This window comes from Talaromyces proteolyticus (genome assembly GCF_021365285.1).
Source record: "Talaromyces proteolyticus strain PMI_201 chromosome Unknown BGW36scaffold_10, whole genome shotgun sequence".
Lineage (NCBI taxonomy): Eukaryota > Fungi > Ascomycota > Eurotiomycetes > Eurotiales > Trichocomaceae > Talaromyces > Talaromyces proteolyticus.
The window spans coordinates 652,122-679,562 of NW_025764286.1; the positions used below are offsets into that span (position 1 = coordinate 652,122).

Sequence of the window (27,441 nt, forward strand, 5' to 3'; positions counted from 1 at the left end):
GGAACCTCAACTGCAACTTTCACCTCCGCTGTCCCTCGTCTCCACGCTCTGACTGCAATTCGTGCTCCCATCTGCGATCCGAAATGGCGTCTGGATACGGTCTTAATGGCGGTAAGCTCTTGGAATAACCCTCTCTTCCAGCGCGCGGGGCTTAATTGATTGGGCAATTCCGGGCACTCTCGACAACAAGTCAACTAATCTCATCGGTGATATAGGCCCCTCCCGCTGCTTCCCTTTCTGGCAGGACCTCCTAGGCTGCTATGTTATCAATGGAGGCGAGGGAGATGAAGGAAAGAAGAAGTGCCTCCCTGCACTAGAGGATTACACCGAGTGCCTGCATCATACCAAGGAGGTGCGTACATGTGTTATCGATGGATGTCTATTTCGATATCTGTTTGACTTCTATTCTCATGTATCCATCATGGCTTGTTTTCATGGATGAGCCATGAAAACGTGAATTGAGGAGCCGCGCTTACTGTGTTACAGATTGTCCGCGCAAAGAGACTCCAAGCGGCGTACCGCAAAGCGGAAGCATCCTTCCCCCGAGAGAACGCACCCAAGGCAGAGGAAATCCGGAATCTGGGACTACTGGGCAAGGAAGAGGAGTCGAAAAAGGTTCTGGGTTCGTTATAAAATATACGGCAGAGAGCTGTGTTGTTGGCGTTGCATTTTTCATTGTTCGGCAGCTTGGCCTATACTGTACAGATGATTTCACAATAAGACTTTTCTTGGCTTCCACAATCTACACTACGGTGTAAAATCCTGAGCAGATTGTTCTTGACGGCTTGGATGCGCGTATTCCTTTACCCCGGCAAGTCTTTGAAAAAATGCTATACCAAAAGTCTCGATAGAATATTGGAGACTTGCGTACTGCTGCGCTGGAATACAGTCAATATGTACATGTAATTTACATGATTGAAATCCAGTATACTAGTGTAAACACGGAATATGGGATAAGGATGATGCCACGGTTGAGCTAACTCGGATTACGGATGCCTGCAAGTGCTGCCCACATGGATCTCACGGAAGAGGATAGACATTATCAAAGCAGCCTTCTAAATAACCAAATATAGATATAATCAGCCTTCAAGCCGGCGCGCAACATAGCGGCAGCAGTAACCATTGCATGCACTTGGTGAGTATCATCACGTGACTGGAGAAGCAGTCTGATCCGCGCGGAAACGCTAGGCCCAGACCAGCCTAGCGCCAGCCGCGCCTTCACCCAGGACGCGCCGGGCCAACGACGAGCAATGATATATAGCCGGGCTGTGCTCGCTCCAGACCTGACAGACCTGACTCTTCCCTTCCGGCCAAGCGGCGCAACCTGCTCCCGCCGCCCTTGCAATTATCCACTAACAGCTGCTTTTTTGCTGGCCTTTTGTGCATTCTGCACTTTTCCACCCAACCCGTGCGTTCTGTCTATTGCGCACCGCTGCGTCGCATCCGACTCTGCGCACTAACCGTAACCTGCCTCTTGCCGGGGTTGTGAGCCCGCCCAACAGGAGAAAGCAGCAGCAACAGCAACGGCAGTGATCCATGCATTATTCCTGTCAATATTATTATTAGTCACCCACATGGCCGTCTCCAGTCTCTCTGCCGCTTCTGTATCCGATGAGTGATCGCATGCACTGCACCCGCGCTTATCTTCTCGACCGTGGCCCTCCGATTCTGCTCACTTAAGAATCACTTGTGCGCGAGGGAAGCTTGTCCCGAGTGATCGAGCGCGCCATGACTTCCAGGTGAGTATAACACACCTCCCGCCAGGCCCAATGGGGCAACGGGCGATCATGCTAACTATGTTGGGACTAGACTCGACCGGCTCGTCACGTGAGTGATATTTCGTCGTCCTGTGTGGCGCCCGCTGACCAATCATGTTCTAGTTTACTCGAGACTGGCAGCACTCCCGTCATCCGAAATACAGCCGCCCAGCAGCTGGCCGATGTGCAGAAGGCACACCCGGACGAGCTCTTCAATCTGCTAGGGCGCATTCTGCCGTACCTGAGATCCAAATCATGGGATACGCGCACAGCCGCTGCCAGGGCAATTGGCCTGGTTGCTGCCAACGCTGAGCCCTTTGATCCAAATCAGGACGATGGCCTAGAGCTCAAGAAGCCCGAGGAGGAAGATGAAGATGGAGATGAGGATGTGGAAATCAAAGCTGAAATCAAAACAGAAGAATCCTTGCCGCTTTCGGAAGACCGCCTCAGTTTAGATAATCTTGACATCGGGTCCATATTGAAGTTAGGCAAGAAATTGCTGGGAAGCGCCGGTAGGGAATATGAATACGCCATTGCTAGCATGGATCCCGCCACAAGGCTTCAACACCAGAAGAAGACATTAACCGCCCGTCTGGGACTAGCAGGCGAGTATATCGAAAGTGATCTGATTGATGAACATGACTTTGCGCCGCGTCCCGCCCCAGTATCCAAGACTGAAAAGTCTCTCCCTACCATGTCGCGAAAAAACAGTATTCAGAATGGCTCAAATGACCCAGCCCACGGTGAGGAATCTGGTCTGAGTAAGCGGCAGTTGAACCAACTGAAGCGCAAGAATAAGCAGAATGCCAAACTTGGTGCCAACAAAGTTCGCGTTGTTGACCTATCGTCACGGAAACCATCAGACAGCGTGACCACACCGTCCGCGGCTGCAACTCCGCATCCGATCAAAGCAGAAGGCGGTGAAGAAGAGGGCGAGACGAAAAACGATTACTTCTCTCTTGATCGCGATGGAAACGACGATGACAGCAAGATAGTTTCCGAATTCAAAGGCCCTATTATTCCAGAAAAGCCAGTTATTCAAACAGAAGCCGAGGAGCATGGTATGGAGTGGCCGTATGAACGCATGTGCGAATTTCTCAAGGTAGATTTGTTCGACTCCAATTGGGAGATTCGACATGGATCTGCGATGGGACTTCGTGAAGTCATACGGCTTCAGGGCGCTGGTGCCGGTCGTGTTCTTGGGAAATCAAGGACGGAAAACAATTCATTGAACCGCAAATGGCTTAACGATCTCGCTTGCCGCTTGCTTTGTGTCTTCATGCTTGACCGCTTTGGTGATTACATTTCAGATAATGTGGTTGCTCCTATTCGCGAGGCAGTTGGTCAAACACTCGGTGCCGTCCTCTCTCACTTGCCCTCAAAATCCGTCATTTTGGTCTACCAAATCCTCCATCGTATTATCATGCTCAGAGATTTTGGCCTCGAACGACCTATCTGGGAAGTCTGTCATGGAGGAATGATTGGCCTCAGATATTTGGTGGCTGTTCGAAAAGATGTCTTGGTGAAAGACCCCAAAATGATGGATGGGGTACTGGAAGCGGTCATGAAAGGCCTAGGGGATTTCGACGACGATGTTCGAGCTGTCAGTGCTGCAACACTAGTCCCGATTGCAGAGGAGATTGTCACTTCTCGTCAAGGCACTCTCAGTGCTCTCATCAACATTGTCTGGGAGTGTCTGTCGAATCTACAGGACGACTTGAGTGCAAGTACTGGTTCGGTCATGGACTTGCTAGCGAAACTCTGCACATTCCCAGAAGTTCTAGAAGCCATGAAAACCAACGCTGCTGATGACCCTGAAGCGTCGTTTAGTAATCTCGTGCCACGTCTCTATCCATTCCTCAGACATACAATTACTAGTGTCCGGCTGGCTGTGCTTCGAGCCCTGACTACATTCTTGCAATTGGAGGGTGAAGGATCTAACGCCTGGGTTGATGGCAAAGCAATGCGTTTGATCTTCCAAAACTTATTAGTTGAACGTAACGAAGGCGTTTTGAAACTTTCCCTCCAAGTGTGGTTCGATTTGTTAAAAGCCATGGACGCTCGCAATATTTTTGCTTCGGAGGACCTAACTTCCCAGATCCATCCTCTCATCACATTAACCATGGGCCCCTTTGGTGTGCCCCGCTACCCCATCCCGATGAATGCCTCCTTATTCATCAAACCATCTGGTGTTGCATATACCTTGGCTGTGACACCTGGTCGAAAATCATCACCTACTGCCACTTCAGATTCTGGGAAAGGTCGTCGCAGGAAGTCCGAAAAGAAGGAAGCTCCACCACCAACAGCACATAATGTGGATGGTCACATGCTTCAAGGTGACATCGACTTGGTCGGTCTAGACACTATGGTGCGGTCAAAAATATACGCCGCGCAAGCTTTGGGCCAACTGCTATCCCTATGGGACTCGAAAGATCTTCCCAGTCTCTGGCAGTCTATCCTATCTGGACTCAACTGGCCTGCATCTTCATCGCAGCTCTCTGCTGCAATGATAGTTGAAGAATACGCCAAAAGAGCCGGACCGGGAGGAAAGTACACAGCTTCGTTATGCGAATGGTTGCGTCCGATCATCGAGGCAGAACGTCCGGCATGGTATAGTGATATCGCTTGCTATTTGCACATTACCCGGGCGCAATGTCACTCTTTGCTAAATGCGTTTAGAGATCACGCTCATGTTAATGCTGCAAGACTGCCCTCTTTGGCCGTGATTGTTCAGGGTGACAGTGAGGCTGGCCCTAATGCATTCTCTATTAACGATGCCGAAAAGGTTGTTGGGCCCGACTTTGAGCGGCTCAAGAAGAACCTTACCCCTGCACAACGTGTCACTGCCCTTCAAGTTCTGAATGACACTAGATCTAGCGCCGAGGCTGCCATAGAAGAGGCCAAAAACATCAAGGAGCAAAGAGACATGCGCATACGTGCCGCTACAGCAGGTGCTCTGGTGACGCTACAAGACATCCCAAAGAAACCAAGCCATATAATCAAGGGAATGATGGACAGTATCAAGAAAGAAGATAACGCTGAACTGCAACAACGGTCTGCGACGGCAATCGTTAACCTCATCGATTTCTACACAGCAGCCACAAAAAGAGGCCCGGTCGACAAGGTCATTGGCAATTTAGTCAAGTACTGCTGTGTGGATACATCTGAGACCCCCGAGTTCCATCACAACGCCCATCTCGAAAAGTCTATTCTCTCATTACAGAAAGAGGAAGACCGCAGAGACCACATGGATGCAGCGAAATTTGAGCGCGAAGCGAAAGAAGCCAGGATCATGAGACGAGGAGCTAAAGAGGCGCTGGAGCAGTTGACTGCCAGGTTTGGTAGTGAACTATTTGAAAAGGTCCCCAACCTCGCAGCGTTGATCGAAAGACCGCTACAAGAAGCTCTTGCCGGTGACCTGCCTGCCGACATTCGAGAACCGGACAATGAGCTAGGCCAAGAGGTTGTCGATGGTCTTTCGACTCTTCGAGCTCTTCTACCAAAATTCGATGCTGGCCTCTACCCATGGGTTGTCAATATCATGCCCATCATAGCGAGATCGTTGCAATGCGAACTTTCTGTCATCAGGTACGCAGCTGCCAAATGTTTCGCGACCATATGCAGTGTTATCAAAGTTGAGGGTATGACGATGTTGGTGGAAAATGTCCTCCCGACTGTCAACAACGCTTTAGATACCCATCATCGTCAAGGTGCTATTGAGTGTATTTACCACTTAATCCATGTCATGGAAGATGGAATTCTGCCGTATGTCATTTTCCTCATCGTTCCCGTGCTTGGACGCATGAGCGATTCTGACAATGATGTACGACTCCTTGCGACGACTTCATTCGCGACTCTCGTTAAGCTTGTTCCGCTCGAAGCCGGTATTCCAGACCCGCCAGGCTTGTCAGAAGAGCTTCTCAAGGGCAGAGACCGTGAAAGAAAATTCATGTCGCAGATGCTGGATGTTCGCAAGGTGGAGCCATTTGAAATCCCTGTCGCAATCAAAGCAGAATTGCGATCGTACCAGCAAGAGGGTGTCAACTGGTTAGCCTTCCTCAATCGCTATCATTTACATGGCATCCTTTGCGACGACATGGGTCTTGGCAAAACACTTCAAACACTTTGCATTGTGGCTAGTGACCATCACATGCGCGCAGAGGAATTCGCTCGCACCCAAGCACCAGATGTCCGCAAGCTGCCTTCTCTAATCATCTGCCCTCCTACACTATCCGGCCACTGGCAGCAAGAAATCAAGCAGTATGCACCATTTCTCAGCTGTGTCGCTTACGTGGGACCTCCAGCTGAACGTGGAAAACTGCGAAATGAGCTTGAAAAGGCCGATATTATCATCACTTCCTACGACATCTGTAGAAACGACAATGATATATTCAACCCTATCAGCTGGAACTACTGCGTTCTCGACGAGGGCCATCTTATCAAAAACCCCAAAGCCAAGATCACTCTAGCAGTGAAGCGACTCATCAGCAACCACCGCCTGATTCTATCAGGAACACCTATTCAGAACAACGTCCTGGAGCTTTGGTCCCTCTTCGATTTCTTGATGCCTGGCTTCTTGGGTACAGAAAAGGTATTCTTGGACAGATTCGCCAAGCCCATTGCTGCAAGCCGTTTTAGCAAGTCGTCGTCAAAGGAACAAGAAGCCGGTGCATTAGCCATCGAGGCTTTACACAAACAAGTCCTTCCATTCCTGCTTCGTCGTCTGAAAGAAGAAGTCTTGAATGACTTGCCGCCGAAGATCTTGCAAAACTACTACTGTGATCCAAGTGACTTGCAGAGAAAGCTCTTTGAAGATTTCACCAAGAAAGAACAGAAAGATCTGGCAAACAAAATGGGCTCTGCGGAAAAAACCGCCAAGGAACATATCTTCCAAGCCCTCCAATATATGCGTCGTCTCTGCAATTCGCCAGCTTTGGTTATCAAAGAAGGACACAAGCAATACGAGGATGTTCAGAAATGGCTGGGAACAAAGCAAACCAATATTCGGGACATTGCCCACGCACCCAAACTTTCAGCACTACGCGATCTTTTGGTCGACTGTGGTATAGGCGTGGACCCAAACACCGAAGGTGAATTAGATACAGGAGCAAGCTACGTCAGCCCGCATAGAGCTCTCATCTTCTGTCAAATGAAGGAGATGTTAGATATCGTGCAGGAAGACGTGTTGAAGCAGTTGCTGCCTTCTGTCCAGTACCTGAGATTAGACGGAAGCGTTGAGGCGACCAAGCGTCAGAATATTGTCAATCAGTTCAACACAGACCCCAGTTACGATGTCCTCCTACTTACTACCAGCGTTGGTGGTCTGGGCCTTAACCTTACCGGCGCAGACACCGTAATCTTCGTGGAGCACGATTGGAATCCTCAAAAGGACATTCAAGCCATGGACCGCGCTCACCGTATTGGTCAAAAGAAGGTGGTGAACGTGTATCGGTTGATCACGAGAGGCACTCTAGAGGAGAAGATTCTGAAGTAAGTCTACACATTTATCCTTCCAATCAATCCGTCAACTAACACAGTTTTTTTGCAGCCTTCAACGCTTCAAGATCGACGTAGCATCAACAGTCGTCAACCAACAAAACGCGGGCCTCAACACCATGGACACGGATCAACTCCTCGACCTTTTCAATCTAGGTGAAACCGCCGAAGGCGCCGAAAAACCAGGCCAAGACACCGCCCTCGGTAACGAGGTTGACATGGTCGACATTGACGGCGAAGTCAAAGAGAAGGGCAAGAAAGGCTGGCTCGACGATCTCGGTGAGCTGTGGGACGACCGGCAATACCAGGAAGAATACAATCTCGATTCATTCCTGGCCACGATGAAGGGGTGATAAGATCAGATGAAAATCAACTTCCTTTATTATCTTCCATTCTCTTCTAATTCGAAACGGATTTGGCTAGCGGTGCTTTTTTACCCTAATTCTAATAAGCTGGTTATTGGTTGGTCCGTCATGAGACGGTGGGTGTGTCATGAGCATGGGCGGAGTTTTTATTTATTTTTTTTCCCCCCGACTTTCACCGGTCTTCAAGTTAACCAGGCTATTATAACAACTTGTACCATACTTCTTATACTTTATGCCTGGACATCGGTTACCTGAAGCCGAAGCTGGAGCCTTACAGGCTCGGGAAAAGTCTTTATATTTCTCTTTCTTGATTTCCGATTTTCTTTTTTCTTATATTTTTCTACGTTTCGCCCGCTTTGTATTTATAGACAAGACTTTTCCACGATATTTCCCCTTCACCCCATTATCAAATGGCATGTTAATATTGTATGACTAGCAATGATAATCCATGGGCAAGTTGAAATCTTCTCTCTGGTCATTCTGGGAATATTGATAGGGATAAGAATAGGGATGGGTATTTAAGTACATCTACGTCGAATGACGTTCAAAAGAGGCCTAGCGTTATCGTTAAAAGGTAGAGCAGCATCGATTCATGAGGATGGTCAACTACTGTACACAGACAAGACACGAGAAATTTCCATGAGGTGGGAAAGTATACGCAAACCATGAACATGAGGAGGGGAGGGTAACAGGGCTTTGTTCCAAGAAGTCCCGAGCCAAGGTATTGTTAAAAGAACTGCCCCCGTAGAAGACGCGTCAGAATGAACATCGACGATACACGGGCATGCAGCAATGTATAACTAGTCACTGAAAAATAACGAGACGAAGCAAAGTGACCACATTGTAGGTTATATTGTACAAGAAAATGGACAATGTCCTCTGAGAAGATAAAGAAAGACAGAGAAAAGAATTGCTCTACCATTGACAAAACGCCTGATCTGAATTCGAAGTATTGTAACGCCATCATTTACGATTGTTCCTGAACGCCTCCCATATGATAAAAGTGGATGTGCTGAGGCCAAAGGCCTTAAGGAAAGTGTTCATCGATGTATTCTTGCAATGCAAGGACTCAACTGCGCGCTTTAGGCTTGGCGAGCATATTCAAGCGGCTCAAGCTGAGAATGCCTTTCTTCGAGGCCGTACCAGGAGTACTCGTGCGGCTACCAGTCATACGCTTAGGCGTAATTCCACGCGACTTGAGAGGGCTAGGGCTGACGGGGTCCATTTTCACGGGACTGGGTTTCAACCGCTTGGCGCTCCGCTGCTCGTCCGTTGGAGTTACTGCCGGTGGGACATTTTCCGTATCGCCATCATCACCAAAATCGACACGCTGACGTTTCTTGTGGTTAATACCATGAGGCACTGCAAGGAGGGGAACGGATGGGCTATTGTTAGATGCGGAAAGACTGGGTTTGGGAACTTCTTTCGAGTTGGTTTCCAAGTCGCCATCGTCCTCGCGCTGACGCTTCTTGTTTGAAATACCATGAGGTACCGCTAACAGTTTTGGGTAAGGACCAGGGGTATCCATAAGAGTAGCGGCAAAGCTAGGGGCAGTCTCCGAGGTCTTAGATTCAACCTTTTCACTCTCATGCTGACGTTTCTTATTCGGAATCCCGTGAGAAATTGTGGGCATTTTAGCAAGCGAAGTAGCAGGCTGGGAAGCGCTGATAGAGTCTCTAACGCGACGAATAGTGGGGGTATCAACCTTTGCATTTTCTGGAGTCAAAGATGGCAGTGTTGGGTAAACGATATCAGATGATGCAGGATCGTCTCGTGGCCCAGGGATCTTAGATGGCGATGGCGAAGCCTGCGCGATGTCGTAACGAGACTGGGTGCTTGATGTGAACTCAACTCTTTTCTTAGGAGAAGGAGTCTGGCTACCAGCACCAAATGAGGTAGTCGGGAGACTTGTGAGGTTAATATCCGGGTTGAATCTTGGAGTTGCCAAGTGTGTGCCCGCGGCAACCTTTGTTGGGTCGTTTGAGAAAAGTGGCTGGTGGCGTTTCAAAATCGACTTCAAATTTCCCAAGCTCGGAAGAGACTTCTTCAATCTAGGGTTGAAGTCTGTTTTCGGAGTGCGGGGTGCAGCAAGACGTGACGCAGGTGAGCGATTCAGAGAAGGGATCATTGAAGTTTTAGAGGCTCTTGCAGAAGAGAAACGGGAAGCGGAGGCCTTAGTTGGAGTCATCAGTGAACTACTGCGAATGGGTGGTCTGGACGACTGAGTGAAAATCGTTTTCTTCGGAGTAGACACTTCCCGATGTGGCCGGCTTGTAGAAGCGTCTTGACCTTCAGCCCGCTTCACGCGTTTGGTGCCTTCTAGAGGGGGCTTTGAGGGCGAAGGCCGTTGCTCTGGCTCATCCAAGCAAGCCTTTGAACTCTTACGCTTCAAGGACTTGACCGGTGTGAAGCGACCATGCTGGGTTCTAAAGGAAGATGCATGTCCGGCGATAGAGTCCATCTTCTTGAATTCGGCCATGTGAGCATCGCTGAAACGTCCTGCCTTGCTCTTAGGTTGAGCGATCTTTCTGCCATTCACGATTCCATCAGCTTCCTGCTGTTTACGATTTTGCTCGCCGTGATCGAGAACCATCTGTGCTTTAATTCTTGCGACATCCTCACGAACACTCTCCATGAGTTTCCTTGCTTCGTCGCTTAACTGAGAATCGTCTGTTGAAAATCGAAAGTCAAATTTGGAGGGCGTAGTCAGCTTGCAGGGTGGCGATGATTTGACTTTAGATGGGGTGTTGCTAACAACGGTCTCCTTAATAATCTTGCCATTCGAGTCTCGTTTCACGGGGTTAAACCCAAGCACAAGGCCCGAGTCTGGCTGCTTGGTCGTGCTCTGCTGTGCCTTGCTGGGGTGCATTTCATTCAATGTAGGACGCATGCTACTAGCAGTTGAGGGAGTCTTCATTGCTGACTTCATTTTGGAAGACGGAGTCAAGTTCTTGCTGTGGGGTTGACTTTGAGGCGTGGTGGTAATCGCATTATTTTTGGAGCGCGAAGGCGAAGGCGAGGGCTTGCTCTCGTCATTTTCGACAACAACTTCGAGGTTTGAGGGAGTCGTGCTTGGGGGCGCAGGGAACTGGTCCTACATGTCTGTCAGAGCGAATGACAATTATCTAGGCGCGAAGGGGAAAACTCACCTCGGTGACGGGGGTTTGGCTGCTTCTCAGGCGGGCTGATCTACGAGGTGCCATATTCCCCACGTATCTGGCGCGAAAATCAAAAGCAGTTGGGTTGAGAATTTGTCAACTAGCAAATCTAGTAATTCTAGTCCTGTTGTGGTAGATTGAGAGTATCGTTGGGCGAGTCGTCCGTTGTGGCGGCAGTCACGTTGCTGCGGGCGTTGTTTTTGTTTGACCCAAAACAAATAAGGCATCCGGGCAGCGCGCGCTGACGTAACAGCTTCTTGGGCTTATCTTGACATCGTGCTAGGACAAAAATGGCGACCGACATCAACTCCTCGTTCTTTTTTGATCTACACAGCTTCTTATTTGCTTCAAGTCAAACTAGCTAATTAATGAGTGAAGAGATATGTCCTGGCGGCTATGCGATACAGTTTACCGCTTTCTATGAACTCAACCGAGTGGTGCGTCATTCCATGCCGAGGTGCAGAGCATATCGTATGATCATATCGATAGAAGCGATAACTACATTTTTGGGGACGCACACGTGGCATGCTCCTCCAGCCTGAAATATCTCCATTCAATTATGTTATCTATACATCAATTTTCAACCACATACAAACTTACACACCTTGAAGACCACAGCCTCCAGATGGATTCGGCTACAATCCGAATGGATAAGTCTCCTCTCTGCCGACAGGCGTGAAGGGCTGGACCTTTTCGAGCGGATTCACTGCCGAGCTTCTGTCGAACCAAACGTATGCATCCAACTGGTCATGCAGATAAGCTTGGGAATAGTGTGAGATGCGCTCGGTATCCGGCCGATAAATAACCCCGATGAAGCGCTCTAATCTCGGCTGCTCTAAGTCGAATGCCTTTCGAAGATCTGGACTGGCATACCCAGGACGCAGATCGAGCACAAAGCTAGGTATTCCGGTGCTGTGTGCAACGTATTCCCAACTGTCCACTCGCGATGGGTTTACATCCATCACCTCCATATCCTCATCCCACTCGTGTGCGGCTGCCACAGTGCCCGTATGTGTGCCACATCCGATGATAGCGACATTGTCACGGCCGTAATTCTCGCGGCAGAGTTGGCCGATGTTGGTTTCCTTGCGCCGCTCGCCCATGCTCGTGTATCGGGCATCTCCAACATGGGAATTGTGCGCCCAGACTATTGCCTTACTATTGGCGGGCTTGTAGTTGAAAAGCCGGTTTAGCGTGTCAAACATATGCGTGTCCCGCAACGTCCAGGAGCTTGTTGAGCTGTAGTACATTGATTTGTAGTACCTTTCTGCATCGCGAACCACATGGGCGTTCTGTTCCGTGCTGTGGAACTCTTCTCCATCATGCTCGGATGCAGCATAGTCCAGACGGCGCTGAAGAATATCCTTGAGCATCTGGACAACCTTGCTCTCGCAATTCGCCAATCCTCGCAGAGATGCAAGCCCGTACGATGCTGGGTCATCGACCCACGGCTGAAGACAGCCGTATCGTTTACGAGCTTCCTTCCCTGCCTGCGGATCAACACGATCGAGGTAAGTGATAATGGACTGGATTGAACTCCCCATACTGTAGAGATCAAGGCCATAAAAGCCTACTCTATCTTCGGGTGCCTTTTTGGCGTTTCGGTCTCTCATCCATTCTACTAGATCCTGCATCTCGCGATTTCGCCACATCCAGGTTGGAAACCGTTTGAATGGTTCTTCTTGCTTCTTGCTTAGAAGCTTCCCACCTATTCGTCCTTTTGATCCGGGACGCAGTCGCACGTAGCGGTCGATGGCCTCAGTGTCAGGCCAGTCTGCCTCCAGAGTGACCATGTTGAAGCCATGATATTCAATCAAATGCTTGGTGATCTCTGCTCTTGCTTTATAGAACTCCGAGGTTCCATGACTGCCATCACCGAGAAGAACTACCTTGTAGTTGCGGAAAGTGTCGAACATTTGACCAAATAAAGGATCAGTAATTTCTGGTAGCGGTTTGGCTGCCGATTGGACGGCTTGAGCTAGGGTTGCTGCCATGTCTCTTATATTTTGATATCAATATTCAAGCTCGTGAACGGGTCAATCTTGGCATACCCCACGACAGCTACATGAAGGCAGAATGATCGGTTTTGACCTCTTATACATAATAGTTTGCCTCTTGTTTACACTCATCCATTCAAGGTTTAGCATGAGATCATCCGTCCGTCAAGTGGCGCAGTCATTATGACTTCACAAAAACATAGCCTAGCATCGGGATAATTCGAAACAACAGAAATAGGTAAATATTTTGAAGCAGCATACCTCTTACACACATGCTATTACGCTTGTCTACAGCGAATCCGCATCTCGTACCAACAATCAAGACAGCATTGCTTATTTCAGTAAATAAGGAACCTTTCGTCAAGAATTATGCCGCGATGGCTACGATGAGCACAAATTCAGGCGACGACATCCTCTCAATGTCGCGTCTAGGTCGATTCGAACGGTCGATGGAGTCCATCTACGGCAGTTTTGCCGACATCACGGATCCAGAGAAGTGGACGCCGCCTGCGAAATCCGGGGGTCATCGCGGCCGATATCTCTGGACGGATGCTTTCGGGGTGATCAATTTCATCACTTTACATCAAGAATGGACGACATCCTCGGCGACAGGTTCAAGTAATACCGACAAATATATAACCCTCGCCCGCCGTCTCGTCGACACAGTGCACGACGTCCTCGGCCACACGCGAGATGGAAAAGCCCGTCTCCCCGGCGCAACAGACGAGAACCCTCTCGGCGGCGGCCTACGCATCGGCAAACTCGACGAAACCGGCGTCGACGGCGACGGCCAGTACCATCACTACCTGACCGTCTGGATGTTCGCTCTCAACCGCCTCTCGCTTGCCACCGGCGACCCGGCGTACAACCGACAAGCCATCGCACTCGCCAAAGCCATCCACCCACGATTCTTCGTCAACCGCGAATCAACTCGGCCGCGGATGGTGTGGAAAATGAGCATGGATTTGTCAATTGCATTGGTCCCATCAGAAGGCAATCTCGATCCGATTGATGGATACGTCATTTACCGGCTCCTGCAGGCGTCGGCGTTGGCAGCCGGCGAGAAGAGCGTAGGCTTGGGCTTGGACGGGGAGATAGCGGATTACAAGCGTGTTATGGAACGAAAAGGAGAGCATTTTGTTTCTACCGATCCGCTTGACTTGGGAATGACGCTGTGGACCACGCACTGGTTTTCAGATCGTGAGAGCTGGGCTTCGAAACTGGCCGGGCGGTGTTTCCAGCAGATATGTATGCGGCTCACATTAATACACACACAAAGATAGGTATAGGTAGTATGCTAACGCCAACTAGACGAGCTTTTTGAAATCGACCGCTATCTCTCCCGCAATATCAAATACCGTCTTGCGTTTCGCGAGTTCGGGACTAGTTTAGGCGTTCGCTGCCACTCGGAAAGATCGCCGGATAAAGAGCGAGCGGTGGATTTGAAGTCGTATGCAGATGCAATTCTGGCGTCGTGGGAGCCGTATATGGAGGTATCGTTGTCGCCTGAAAAGGCCGAGCTAACCCCCGAAGATCTGCGGCCAATTACGAGGGTGATGTATTCGTCTGCTTTGATTCCAGGAGGTGAGATGAACCAGTGACATTCAGATTTTTCGGGCAGTTGAATTGCTGACAATGATAAGCGTTCCGGGCTGGATACCTTGGTCCGGAGCCTAAGACAATTCCTTAAGAGGCTGATATGGGGTCTGTAGGTTGATATTCCAGGTATCCAGGCTGTCTCTCCTGCTGATCAACATTTAAACTCTGCATGTATGAAATACATCTCTTATATCGAGTTGTTTAGTAAGACGTGTATTTCGTGTATATTATCCGATGATAAGCAAAATAAAGCAGTAATATCAGCATATCTCGTGCGATGCCGAATCAAACTATAATGTTGTATGTACATAAACAAGACGCTCTAATGTTCACATTAAAAAAGAATTATACTAAGCCATTAATCGATGCCTCAACGTAGTCTCTGCTCTAATGCAATGTATGCTATAAACACCAGAATCACAAATTCACAACCCCGGAATTCCGACTATATTTCGCCACGGCAATAAGCTCTGAGGAAGTAGATATGTGACGTAAATAACTGCGAGAGAAATCACCAATCCCGACAGCTGCTCAATTAGCCTCTATAATTAAGATAGGAGAAGTCTGAATTCTTACCTTTTCTAACCACGTATGAAAAAAAATCGCAGTCATGAAGAGCATCCACCAACTCAACCCGGCAACAACCCACGCAAACCTCAACGCCAGCGCCGGAAGCGGGTTGATGGTGGTATCGTCTATCGTAGTCTGTTCCTCACCCTCATCGTCCTTCGCCTTCCCATCCGCGCCTGCTGCTGCACCAAGATAACACCGCGACGCACCCACTGCCTCGAAAACCAGAAAGGCACTCCCTAGAACAAGCATAAAGACATGCCCGCTCACATCATGCCCACCCTTCCACGCTCCACCGGCGGCTTTACACGCCGCGGCCGTAAGAATAACCTTTAATTCTTCCCATGTATCCGGACTCGCGCGAACTGGTGGCAGATTATCACATTTCCCGCCCGTCAGCACGAATGTGCGGTCGATAACGGCGGGGCCAAAGAACCATTGTGTCGTCAAAAACCACGCTGCGGTGACAATTGAATACCGGACCAGCGCGTGCGCCGTCCTCTTGCTGCGCAGTCCCGACGGCGCTTTTGTATATGTCGGTTGCGTGAGGAGTAAAGCCAGAAAGGTAACGGTTATCCACACCCAGCCGATCTTGACGAAGTAGAGGTTGAATATGTTGTTTTTTCGCGCGAAATAGTTGACGGGGCTGGGATGCGGTTCGGTGGAGAGGTTGAGGTCGGAGGCGAGGGATGGGGTCAGAGGGCTGGCGGTTTCGAAGGTTCGAGGGTGTCGCGCGGTGGGAGAGACGACGGAGTAGATTGAGCCGACAACGAGGGTGATGGGGTATATGATTAGAGCGAGTGCTGGAGGCAGGCGTGGTCGGCGGCTTCCCTTGAATTGTGGTGGTGAGGTGCTGCGCAGGGGGGTCGTCGCTGTCGCCATGGTGGCTCTCAGAGGAGCGCTCAGCGAACAGTGAGCGGTATGTGAGAGGATGGTTGTAAAGGGTTGGGTGGAAAATCAAGCCTGTATGAAGTTGAAGCAGGCTCCGGACTGGTTAGGATGACGTCGGTTGTGCCTGGCCGCGGTAGTCATGTGATAGCTGGCTAAGACGACATACCTATTCCCCAAAATGTCTATCATAATAAGTAAATAAATACTACTATTGGAAGAATACTTGCAGCATCTAATTATATTAGGCTATTAAGTAATTGGAGTATTTTCACACGACAAAATAAGAAATAAAGAGTGTTAGCGACTGCGGAATCTCGCTAAACAAAGACTTTTCAAATTGTCAACATTTATACAGGAAATTTCGAAGGAAAAAGATGAATATCAGTATAATCCAATTATTTCAAGATCAAGGTTGCCTTGAGCGGCAATTTCCGTGACGAGTTACCAACGTAGACGGTCTTTGTGTAGTTGGTGACCACCCAGTTCTGACGAACGGTGTCCCAGTTGGAGACGTCTCGTCGGGTCAATGTAGTGGTCCAGGTCTTTGATTGACCTGGTTGGATGGTCAGACGGTCAAAGGCACGGAGAACCTTGGGTGCGTCGTTGGGGCCACCGAGAGACACGTAGACTTGAGGAACTTCGTCACCGGCAACGCTGCCAGTGTTGGTAATGTCCACGGAAACAGTGGCGACAACGTCGTACAAGCCAGGGTTACCACCAGGAGCACCACCAGCTGGGTGGACCCGTTGAGGAGAGTGGTCTTGAGCACCCTTTGGCACGTACTTGTCCGTGGGCCAGCCGTAGTTGGGGTCGCCGGAAGAAGCGTGGAGGTCTGTAGAGTTGATCCACGGGTAGATGAAGGCTTCAATGCGGTTGATGTCGTCGGGGTACACGTAGGCGGAAGCGCCCTGGACTTTGCCAAACTTGGGAGCAGCACCAGTTTTGCCAGTGGCAGGGGTATAAGGAGCAGCTGGTTCGGGCTGGACATTGAGACCAGAGAAAGAGAAGGTGGTGTAGCTCAGACCGTAGCCAAATTCCCAGGTAGGGGTAACGTTGGCCTTGTCAAAGTGGCGGTAGTCGATGAAGATACCCTCAGTGAAGTCTTGTTGGGGAGGACCCTCGCCATTGTTAGGGGTATAGATAATATCAACACCCCAGTCAGAGCGTTGCTTGCCCCAGGTGAAAGGTGTTTTACCACCAGGATTGACCTTGCCATAGAGAACATCAACTAAGGCATTTCCACTCTCTTGCCCAGGCAAGCCAGCCCAGAGGACGGCAGTAATGTTGGGATGGTGCAACCAGCTTTCAACAAGCACAGGCCCAACAGTGTGCAATACAACAATGGTATTGTTACACTCGCCGGCAACAGCGCCGATCATAGCCTCGGCATTCTGCCACAAGGTCAAGTTGTTGCGATCACCAACGTTGCCATCGACATTAATGTATCCTTCTCCAGAATCAGCGTTGCCGAAAACCAAGCAAGTGCTATTTAAGTGCGTTAGTCGAGTTTTGTTTCATTTAGCAAATCATCTACTTACTCTGCTTGAGCAGCCGCTTTTTGAGCAAAATCAATCCCACTCTGGTTGGTAACTGCGGTGAAGAGTCCCCCGTTCTGGATGACTGCAGCCTCGATGGCCTGTTCCGGAGTGACGAGGTAAGGGAAGTTATCTGTACCGCTTCCCCAGCCCATAGCCAAAGTGCCGTCATCGCAACCGCGGTCAGCGCAGCCATCGACACCGTTGACGTTAGATCCAGCATCCGCTCCGAAGACACCGACATTCCTCTCTTTTCCGGTCAGAGGGAGAGCACCGTTGGTATTCTTGAGAAGAACGGCACTGGAGGAGCCAATTTGGCGGATGAGCTGAGCGTGATCGCCACGGACATCGACATGGTCATTGATTTTGGTCCAGCCTTCACCGGCGTAGTAGTACTCGTTGCCGTAAGTGTCCTGGGTCCAAGAATCAAAGTTGACCGGGACGCGAGAACGGTCGCGGCCAACCTTGAAGTAGGCAGACATGATACGGACGGCCATATCATCGACACGCCACTCAGGGACAGTGCCGTTCAACACAGCGATGGTCAAGTTGGAGCCCCAGAAGGCAGTGCCGCTGTCGAAAGCGACATCACCAGGCATGTCCATATCAGCGCCGGCCAAGGCATCTCCGACACCGCTGTGTTGCGCACCCCAATCAGTCATGACAAAGCCTTGGAAATCGAGCTCGCCTTTCAGCACGTGGTTGAGTAGATAGCTGTTACCGCAAGAGTAGCTGTTGTTTACTTGGTTGTACGAGCACATAAAGGAACCGACACCAGCACGCACGGCGTCGGCGAATGGCCACAGATACAGCTCGTGCAAGGTCACATCATCGATGTTGGAGCTGATGGAATCGGATACGGTATAGTTTTGTTGCGAGCCCTGACGAAAGTGCTCCTGTTCGTTACCGATATAGTGCTTAGCACAAGCAATGACGCCGGCATCCTGAATACCTTCAATGGTGCTGGCCATCATGTTTCCTGTCAAGACAGGATCCGGGGCGAACCCTTCCCAATTGCGGCCACCTTCTGGAATTCTGCCCAATGGGCCGGCAACAGGGCCGAGCTGAATATCTACACCTTTACCACGGTGCTCCTCTCCCATTGCCTGGCCACGAGCATAGGCCAGATCGCGGCTCCAGGTGGCGGCGACATTGACACCGGCGGGAAAAGCCGAAACGTAGTCAGCTAGCAAAAAACCGTTAGCAATGAACTTGAATTCCATCTCCTGCGCACCAACATACCAAAGCGGACACCCAGCGGTGAATCCTGCATACAAAAGCCGCGGAAGTTTTGGCTGGGTATGTCGCCGGTGTTACCAACACATTGTCCTCCTTCCCAGCTGCGCGCGTCAGTATTTTCTTCTTTGGCGTCGGATCAGATCGACATACCCAACACCGCTGGTCAGGTTGACCTTTTCAGCCAAGGTCAATTGCGACACAAAGTCGACGGCTTTTTGGTAGGCATCGGCCCAGTCGCCCTGACCATTAGCCCAGGGAGCTGGGTAAGCCGGAGGGGAATAAGCCAAGTTCTGTGACAAGAGAAGTCAGGGTCAGCTTCAGCCAATGCATTCAATGCTGGTTGGGTAGGTAGCTATTCTCACATCGGCATTCGCAATGGCGACGGTGGCCAGAGCTACAAGCCAGCTGTTCCTCATGGTGCTGGTTCAGTTCAGTGTCGGCAGCTGATGCTGGTCTAGCTGGGTCAGGGGAGAACACGTCGAGGAGGAGGAGGCGCGGATATAAATACTGGAGGCCGGGGCAGGGGGGCGTGAGGGGGAAGCAGCGACCCGCACAATCGGCGTGAGCACTGACACACCCTGACAAACCCTTGCGGTGGACCTCTGCATACTCATACTCATACTACATAGTGATAGAGTAATAGTAGTGGTCAACTATACCTTGATTACGCCGCAATCGTAATTCATTTGTATTTGTATCTTGTCGCGCCATTTGAGTTTGCTGGGCCGTGGTAGGTTCCCCGCGCCAGGGCAAGTTTAATCCTAATACCAGATACAGGGGAGCCGTATTGAATCCCATTAAATACCGCGATGTAACCATGAAAACATTCGCCAAAAAATTTGATGTTATTATTTTTATAAAATATTATTATCCACTACTATCAATCTCGATTCGAGATCTTGCATACGCAGTCGCCCTTGTACTGTAACGTGAATATAGCCTCCGATGAATGACATTCCGATCATCGTGGGAAGCAAGTGGGAGTACAGAGGCACGCCCTTTGCCACGCCACGCGTAGGCATGCAGGGAGATGTACACATAGCAGGATATCGATATTCTATGATAATTTAAACGACTAGATGGTGTCCATATTATTATATACCAGTCGGTGGTAATACATATCACATGGATACACATGGACAGAATATCAGAATCATCGGGTGCGTAACACGTCATAAGCAATACGTAGTAAACAGAACCGGGGGATCGACGCTCCAGTTTCTGCTCCGGGCGCACTGCGGGGCGCGCTAGGCCCAATGCCGGAAATCCGCTTGGCTGTGCTCTTGTTCTCATAATTAACTAGTTAACATAAAGTTACTTGACTAATTAGGGTCAATTAAATGCTGTCTCCGTCTATTGTCACATCGTCTCGCTCGTTTTCTGTCAATACTAAATCCTGCAGTACGTGTGCTTCGAGAAAAGAAAAGAAAGATCCCCTGCCGATCAGACTAAAACAGTCTTGGTCAGCTCTCCAGTAGCACTTCTACTTAACCGTGTTTCGTTTCACCCGCTCACGTCTGACAGCTTCTGGAAGATGGGGCTGCATGGCTAGACGAGTGCAGAACGGCCTATAAATGCAGACTTATCCTTCGGAAATTTGTGATTATTTGAAATGAAAAAAAAAAGAGATCCGGCTGAACTTCGGCTGATCCATCTAAAGAGGGGGTACGAGGCCAGCCAATAGGATCAACCCCAGCTTGCCGTCGGGGAGAACCACGGTCGACGCTCAAGCCTCTAGCACGTAGTAGTATGGATATCATAATAGAACGATAGAGTATAGCGCAAAGCCTCGTGGCAACGTGGTCGTCGGCCACGGCTCTAGGTAGCATCAGCTGGGCCGCCGCCGGAGTAATGCCGGAGATGCGTCAGCCAGCATATCTACCGTGCGAATATGAAAGCTGGGACCAGTGATACCGTGAATTCGTCGAATGGCAGTCTACTTCCCCGCACTTTCATGCATGAAATTCGCAAATTGTGTGACTATGTATAATTCATGACAGTCGTGATCGTGTCCCGTGATGAGATGGTGATCTAGACTCGATCTCCGCAGAATAAGTCTGATCTAGGGACTATTGATTGGTCCTTGTTAGTATAGATTGTATGTATGCATAATACGTCACTATTTTACACTGACCTACTTCAATGCCTGACGAGTTCCTTGAGATTCTAAATCTCAATAAATCTACTCTCGCCCATATAAGATGAAGATGGCCCCCGCGCATCTAATCCCTTCAGAACCAGCCGAAAACTGGTTAATACGTCATCCGGCGTATCGATAGCAAGCGGCCATGCAACCTGAGTCAGTTGCACCAACAGCCATCTCCTGAGCCAGGTGTTAGAAGCAGAGCACCGGACGCCGATAACCAGACACCAGACCAAGGCGCCGGGAAGTCCGCACCAGAGCTTGCTAATATCTGTTTTACGGAGGAGTTCTTGGAACGCCGGGTATGATTTTTCATCTAATACAAATTTTCGATCTGTGTATGTGGCGAATAGTAGTGCTGCTTCGATGATCACTGGGGCCCGCGGGTCGGGATAGTTGTTCAAATTGTTGTTATTTTTCAAGGTCAAAAAGTATGCATGTAGTAAACCCCATTGATGGTCAAAGTGCTGTCGAGCCTGAGGGTTGACTTCATAGTGAATGGGAAGGGTAATGATCCCGAAGAAATTCCCCAAAAGAAGACTCATTTCCGGTGCCATATTCATCTCGTTTTGGAAAGTGAAGAGTCTGAGGTTTAATGGTTGACAAACCACTTCTGCGATAGCCGGTGTTGGCTCGATTACAGACCCAAACCCTGCCAAGGCTTGGATGACTCTTTGTAGTTCCCAGATACTTCATGTTCCATCTATTAGCTCTCCATATAATACGCATTGCACTTTTCACAACTCACACCAACACAGTATTCTTCATATGCCCATCGAAACCCAAAGCATCGAGGCCGCCTCTTTGGTAGATCATTTCTTCCAGCTGTTCCATATATTTTTGAAGGAAGTCGAGATTACCATCAATAAGCTTGTGTATCATCAGCAAGAAAAGTCCGACTTTCCTTCAGATATGGCTCAGTCCATAACAAACCTCGTATATAATTAGTCCCTCCAGGGTAGCAATAGTGGAATCACTCAAGCTTTCATTCCCGTTTGATAAGGACTCTGCGAGTAGACTCATCGTGATCTGGCGCTGGCATTGTGTTATGCGAGTAATCTGTCCCGATGGACCATTCACATCATCCCACAGCGAGGCATTCAGGATTTTGCTGCTCATCAAGGGTGCATGAACGACCGATACTGCGACGGCGGTTTGCAAAAAGGGGTGGTGCCGAAAATCCGTATTGACATGATTGCATAGAACTAGTACAACCAGTATCAGCCAAACCTCGAACGATCCAAAAACCAAGCCAAACTTTTCCCAAAATATTTGGCATCTGCCCATTGCTCACACTTGCGGATCCGTTGAAAAAACTCCTGTGAGACAAATAACCGGGCCGGATCAACCTGCAGCAGCGAAAGCTCTTGCATAATCTCGCTTTCGTGAGGAGATGTCGGGGATTCTTTATTTTCTGGTTTGCGACGGTTCGATTTCTTCACATGCGTTGCTATGGTCAAGGGTGTTTCGATGCGAAATGATGTGCTGGTTTCATCTCTATAGCCTGGACAATGTACTTTTTTCCTTTTGCACTGACTACATCCAGGGCGTAAGAGGTCGCACTATATACAGATACATACGTATCGGATTCAGTAAGGCTGAACCATTTAAACTCTGGGTAATTAGACGCTGACCTTGATGCGTCGTTGCCGACATGCATGACAGTCACGACTTGGTCGACCGACGTTGGGCATTTGGAATTGTTATGAGCGGTACATATGCAGTCGTATATAATAAATCAATATCTAAAATGTAAGACGTCCATGCTTCAATAACTGGCAGATGTATTGGAATTTAAATGCCGAATAAGCTCTGGTGCCCACTAAAACCCTATATGCATAGCCCGTGTCCTGTTTAGGAAGCCGATTCGGCCCTAAATCCAAACTGGAAGCTGTGGCGCATTGGATATGATTGTAGTGCATCGGTTTTGTGGACATTGATGATGACTAGCTTTGTTATCTAAATCATGCAGATGTGTGGTTGTATAGTGTGTATCAGTTGATAGTTAAAACCTATATTCTGTATATTCAATGCTATTCGTTTTCCTCAATTGATAAACTAATATCGAGCTTATAGTATCAGAATAGACGAAATACACATATAATCATGAACCATTGTATAATTGTTTACTTATGTGAAGATAACAATATTGATTCCCAACTTTTCAATGTCATATTTACATGTAAACCCCATGGCTGACAGTCCTCTGGTGTGGACATGATATACGATAACAACAAAGAACATTGAAATCTAGACTGAGAATAGGTCGCAGGATTTCCTACAGATGTAGACCTAACAGAGGGTTCAGTAATGTCTATGCGGAGCTCATAGAAGGGTCGGAAGAAAAAGGAGCGTATAGTTCCCAACCAGTCTCTGCTGGAGTATTCAGAAACATGCCAAATAATATTAATCAATATGCTAGCGGCAACCTGTACGTTCTTGAGAAAGGAGGAAACTGGAAAGTTCCTCCACAAAAAGTCTGCAATGTCTGATCGTTATATCTGCTTTTTAAAGCCTGCAAACGGAGTTCTACCAGCGTTGAAACTGGTGAGTTGACCAACAAGTCCTTTAGACAACATAGAAGTCTATTTGAAATTGTTCAAACTCTCACGAGGATTGCACGACGTGGTGGGCGCTGTTAGAGATATATTGTCAGTACCCTCTAGATCACTATCGTGGGACCAAATACTACCTGAGCATGCAGAACAAACTGAAGCAGAGACTCTAATAGCTGGAATTCTCCTCTCGTCGATTTCCCACGGCCATTCTTTGGCAAAAGTCATCAAGCAGGCTGAAAATACAGCAATGGGCACTGTCATCGACACCGAACAAAGTCGACGTTGGAAAACTCAACTCGAAGAGAAAATCACCCAATTTCATTTTGCAGGCATTTACTGGGGATGGCTTAATCTCAATCAACCTAAGATATTAATAGATTGAGAAGGCAAAGCATCACTAGATGTAGATATGGTGACCTCAGATAATAATAGTTTAATGAGCGACAATAGCATCGCCATGGACACTAAGGCGATTGAAACTCTATTTTGAGGAGTGATCACCCAAAAAGTTATCGAAACGAAAGTAAAGATATCGGCACAAACCAAGATAAATTAGAAGGTTACATATAGCAAGAAACCAGCGACCTATAGATTGAAGTTTATGTGACGTATATCATTTGTATAGCTTTGTTATGTTAAATCTGATAATTTGCGTAATTCCAAGAGGTCGATATAAGCGTTGTAGTTGATTAATTGTATCGATAAACCAATGAAACCGAGAAACTTTTGTTGGTGGCGGCCACTAGGCCACCAACAGCAGATCCATGCATAGAATTAGCCAGATCTACCCAAAGAAATATGGTGCTTCATGTAATTTATTAGTAAAACAGTATAGGTGAAGTTAGCTGGCGATCCCTCAATGGTTTCCAAGACCCAGAACAGAAGCCCTAGCAGCAATGCAGGGTGTCCAGGACACACCAGCTTCTATTTATCTGCTTATATTATACTGTCATATGTATTTAGGACCGGAGCTGGCGGCCATTAACTAGGACTCAAGTTGCATGCTAGTTTCATCACATGATTTAGGATTCCTGATCAGGAATTATCGAATGTGGGACAGGTCAGAAGTACCTTAACAATAAGAGATTTTGCGTACCCTATCTCTATTAAATGGTGTACATAATCAAGTTTTGTCCTTTTCGTGTCCGATTATAAATTAACATGGACGATGCTCATGCGGAAAGCAGCAATCAAGACTGCCACACATCGTGTAGACTAGGCTGGATCGGACAGCCAGTAGGAACAGTGTATATTCTGTCCTCACCTTTCTCAAAAATAGCCGCGCCGTTTGGTTCAATTTTGTAGTATTTATATTTGAATACGGTACCAGCCGAAACCAACTCGACGCTACCAAACCACAAGTGGTCTGCCTCGGTGTATAAGGATGCTGTGAGCGGAAACCCTTCACTCGTATTCCAGTTGCCGAGTGCACTAATATTGCCAGCCACGTAGACATTTTCTCCATAAAACGTGTTCTCAGTCAAGTAAAATGTGATCGGTACAACACTAGTCGCGGGAACACACCTAGTGGAAGTCGGGAATGTAGAAGCGACGGCCTGATAATTCCCCAACACAGGAGATGCTGAGCAGGTGGTGGGAACGATATTTGCAGATCTTTCGCCCCACGAGCGAGGCACAATGGAAGCACGACGCTGGACAGCTGTTAAGAAGGAAGCATAAGACCAAGTCAGATCATTGGCCGACAGTGGGATGCCGGTATCCCGATTATATTGCTCAGCCAATGATCCGTTTGGAGGAGTGTAGTGTTGGACGAGACGTAAGAAATCGTCTGCATAAGTTCGAATGGCTGAGGTGAGAGTCTTGTAGGATTGACTGTGAGCCGAGTATGAACCTGTTTTCACAGAAAGATCAAAATCTCTAAAGAATGCCAGCGAGGTCTCGGTGACATCGAGAGTACCAATTTTTTTCCATTGGTATAAGGCATCGTAGAGCATTTCAGCCGTTGCCAGAGGGGCGAGATACCTACGTAAAGTCAACATTTGTTAGCTTACTGGAGCAATAAAATCTAGACAATCAGCGTAGATATAGACCTACCATGGATTACCCCCTTGGTAGACATCTTCTGGGTAACGGCCGACATTGGCGGCTGAGCCCTCGGGAATGCCGGCATTGATTTTATAGATCGAACGAAACGCATCGACATACTCTTTATGGTTTGCCAGAGCCCTGGCTGAGCAAGGTTGAAAAGTCGAATCATCGCACGAGGCTTCCGGATCAAAGGTATGGATGCTTCCCAAAACCGTGTTTATATCGATACCAGAGCGACTAGTGCCGAGGTTGATGTTGGCGGTGATGTATTTTCCATTCCAGAAGCTCTGTAGAAAGCAAAGAATCTGAGGTGCCTGGGATAGACAAGCAGAGCAGGATTTTCCAAGTTTCTGTGCAAGACTTGATCCCTGGACGAGTGCACGATGCTGGACAGCCAAGGTGAAAAAGGATGATCCATCTATCTCTTCCCAGAGGTCGAAACCTGTGTCGTTCCAGTACTGACTCACATATGCTAAATCATTCGCAATTATGGGCCACATGATTTCCGCGGCTTCAGCTACCTGACCTTGGGAAACCAACCAGTCTGCGTATGTGACCATAGCGGTCGCCCGAAGGGCGGGCCCATCACGCTGAGGCCGGCCCCAGGAACCGGAGAATGGGTTCAAGTTAATCTCAAACTTCGGTTCACCAAGTCCGGTGCCGTCTTCTAGAGTCCCCGATGGATTGGATACATTCTGCAACACTGCCTGTGCAGAGACATAATTCCGAATATCGATTTCCAATCCGTTCTGATTGGTTCCATAGTGCCCACCACCGTTGACGAACAGGTCAATTAAGCATTTAATGGTAAGGGCCGAATCACGAGTCCATGAATAAAAGTCTGGCAAATGAGATCAGAGCAGTGCCTGCGAGCTCAAATCTATGACTTACAGTCTGGGTTCACTGTGTTAGGACTGGCAATAAATAAACCAGCCGCCGCACCCGGTGCCTTGTTGCCTTTAACGCCTAGGTTTTCTAAAATCCCCAGAATAGATCGCCGGCCCTCATTCAATATGTAACGTTCCAGAGCGGGCGGGTTCGCAATTATCAACTGTTCAGCCGCAAAGACGCTAGCAACACTCGTTAAAAAAGTGAAGCGCATCTTGACCACGAAGATCCCTGGTCAGAATTCAAACAGTCAAGCCGGTCGTGCTTATACAGTGCAAGTGAATTTCACTGTGAGGACAGATTCCCACATAGTATCCGGCTGATTCCCACTCTCTTGTAATACTCCGCACCATTGTGCAGGAACCGGAGCTTAGAATCCTCATAAATGACCGATGATTCGCCGTTCTCGATGCTTGGCCGATGCTTAGGCAGATATGCCTAGCTCTTAGAATTTCTTAGCTAGAGAATTAGTTGTCAGTTAGATTCTACCGAGGCGAAAATATTGTCGCACAGATTGCTGCAAGGGATATCATCGTGTCAGAATATTTAGCGGTTCAGACCTGAAGCACCAGCATGACGATCATGTAATCGCCGATCGCGACTAATCCCTGGACCCATTTATATAGTTCAATCACATATGCCCCTCTTAATTGGCTTGGCCTCTCAAGCCTAGGGTATATCAGGAAAGTCGGCTCCACTACTTAGTGCACGTTAACTACATGTAGCTACTCCCATAAGAACCAATAGCATGTCAGCGTCTCATGATCTTATGATGCATTTATAGTTTCGAACTCAAACTCACTGGGTGCGCAATATCACAAGTCTAGGGAGCCATACCCGGTCAAATATCGCTTGGCCCAGTAAGTCCTGCGCACAGATGTCTAAATTAAGCCTTTCGTCGTTTAGACCTACCAAGTCTATCAATATATTACAGCTAGCCGTTTAGCTGCTAATTCGCCGATTCTCCTCTGGCTGGGCCCTTCCAAGAAGGGTCTGTGTTGAGATAACTCATATGATGGTTGGAGCGTGAGCCAAATCCACGACACTGTGGCCAAATTTTACGCCAGTCATCCGACTATGCAGATTTTGTCGCTCTCAACTCTTCTATGTTTTGAAAGTCCTAGGTCTTCGATCCCACAAGGTCTCTTGATTCGTGGGGCACTTTAGACCAGATCGTGAAACCCAGGGTAGTTACA

General features: G+C 48.6%; 9 protein-coding genes across 9 annotated transcripts; 3 read left to right on the forward strand and 6 right to left on the reverse strand.

Annotated features, from left to right (window-relative positions):
* Positions 1-83: 83 nt before the first annotated feature.
* On the forward strand, positions 84-633 carry BGW36DRAFT_430558 (uncharacterized protein; the record flags this gene model as incomplete). The annotated part of the gene is made up of 3 exons (XM_046220859.1): positions 84-111; positions 216-352; positions 487-633. The coding sequence occupies 3 exons, from the start codon at positions 84-86 to the stop codon at positions 631-633; spliced, it is 312 nt and encodes a 103-aa protein (XP_046068686.1).
* Positions 634-1,728: 1,095 nt separating this feature from the next.
* On the forward strand, positions 1,729-7,606 carry BGW36DRAFT_430559 (putative TBP associated factor; the record flags this gene model as incomplete). The annotated part of the gene is made up of 4 exons (XM_046220860.1): positions 1,729-1,739; positions 1,810-1,827; positions 1,881-7,247; positions 7,306-7,606. The coding sequence occupies 4 exons, from the start codon at positions 1,729-1,731 to the stop codon at positions 7,604-7,606; spliced, it is 5,697 nt and encodes a 1,898-aa protein (XP_046068687.1).
* A 1,081-nt stretch (positions 7,607-8,687) lies between these two features.
* Positions 8,688-11,207, reverse strand: BGW36DRAFT_436570 (uncharacterized protein; the record flags this gene model as incomplete). The annotated part of the gene is made up of 2 exons (XM_046221452.1): positions 10,768-11,207; positions 8,688-10,712 (listed from the first exon to the last, which is right to left on the reverse strand). The coding sequence occupies exons 1-2, from the start codon at positions 10,819-10,821 to the stop codon at positions 8,688-8,690; spliced, it is 2,079 nt and encodes a 692-aa protein (XP_046068688.1). The 5' UTR covers positions 10,822-11,207.
* BGW36DRAFT_28230 (putative erythromycin esterase) lies at positions 11,208-12,908 on the reverse strand. The gene has a single exon (XM_046210222.1). It carries the CDS (start codon positions 12,768-12,770, stop codon positions 11,412-11,414), a length of 1,359 nt encoding a protein of 452 aa, XP_046068689.1. The 5' UTR covers positions 12,771-12,908; the 3' UTR covers positions 11,208-11,411.
* Positions 12,909-13,159: 251 nt separating this feature from the next.
* BGW36DRAFT_301782 (uncharacterized protein) lies at positions 13,160-14,463 on the forward strand (the record flags this gene model as incomplete). Its single annotated transcript, XM_046211725.1, has 3 exons — positions 13,160-14,021; positions 14,085-14,357; positions 14,417-14,463. The coding sequence occupies 3 exons, from the start codon at positions 13,160-13,162 to the stop codon at positions 14,461-14,463; spliced, it is 1,182 nt and encodes a 393-aa protein (XP_046068690.1).
* A 108-nt stretch (positions 14,464-14,571) lies between these two features.
* Positions 14,572-15,905, reverse strand: BGW36DRAFT_410012 (putative inositol phospholipid biosynthesis protein Scs3). The gene is made up of 2 exons (XM_046219127.1): positions 14,949-15,905; positions 14,572-14,899 (listed from the first exon to the last, which is right to left on the reverse strand). Exons 1-2 carry the CDS (start codon positions 15,822-15,824, stop codon positions 14,798-14,800), a joined length of 978 nt encoding a protein of 325 aa, XP_046068691.1. The 5' UTR covers positions 15,825-15,905; the 3' UTR covers positions 14,572-14,797.
* A 149-nt stretch (positions 15,906-16,054) lies between these two features.
* BGW36DRAFT_325229 (putative beta-glucosidase) lies at positions 16,055-19,068 on the reverse strand. Its single transcript, XM_046212711.1, has 5 exons — positions 18,970-19,068; positions 18,758-18,897; positions 18,611-18,708; positions 17,372-18,554; positions 16,055-17,318 (listed from the first exon to the last, which is right to left on the reverse strand). The coding sequence occupies exons 1-5, from the start codon at positions 19,021-19,023 to the stop codon at positions 16,229-16,231; spliced, it is 2,565 nt and encodes an 854-aa protein (XP_046068692.1). The 5' UTR covers positions 19,024-19,068; the 3' UTR covers positions 16,055-16,228.
* Positions 19,069-20,773: 1,705 nt separating this feature from the next.
* On the reverse strand, positions 20,774-22,410 carry BGW36DRAFT_362368 (uncharacterized protein; the record flags this gene model as incomplete). Its single annotated transcript, XM_046214370.1, has 5 exons — positions 20,774-21,440; positions 21,499-21,620; positions 21,684-21,955; positions 22,045-22,286; positions 22,331-22,410. The coding sequence occupies 5 exons, from the start codon at positions 22,408-22,410 to the stop codon at positions 20,774-20,776; spliced, it is 1,383 nt and encodes a 460-aa protein (XP_046068693.1).
* Positions 22,411-24,498: 2,088 nt separating this feature from the next.
* BGW36DRAFT_302619 (putative glucan 1,4-alpha-glucosidase) lies at positions 24,499-26,459 on the reverse strand (the record flags this gene model as incomplete). The annotated part of the gene is made up of 3 exons (XM_046211806.1): positions 24,499-25,291; positions 25,364-26,198; positions 26,249-26,459. The coding sequence occupies 3 exons, from the start codon at positions 26,457-26,459 to the stop codon at positions 24,499-24,501; spliced, it is 1,839 nt and encodes a 612-aa protein (XP_046068694.1).
* Between the last annotated feature and the right edge of the window lie 982 nt (positions 26,460-27,441).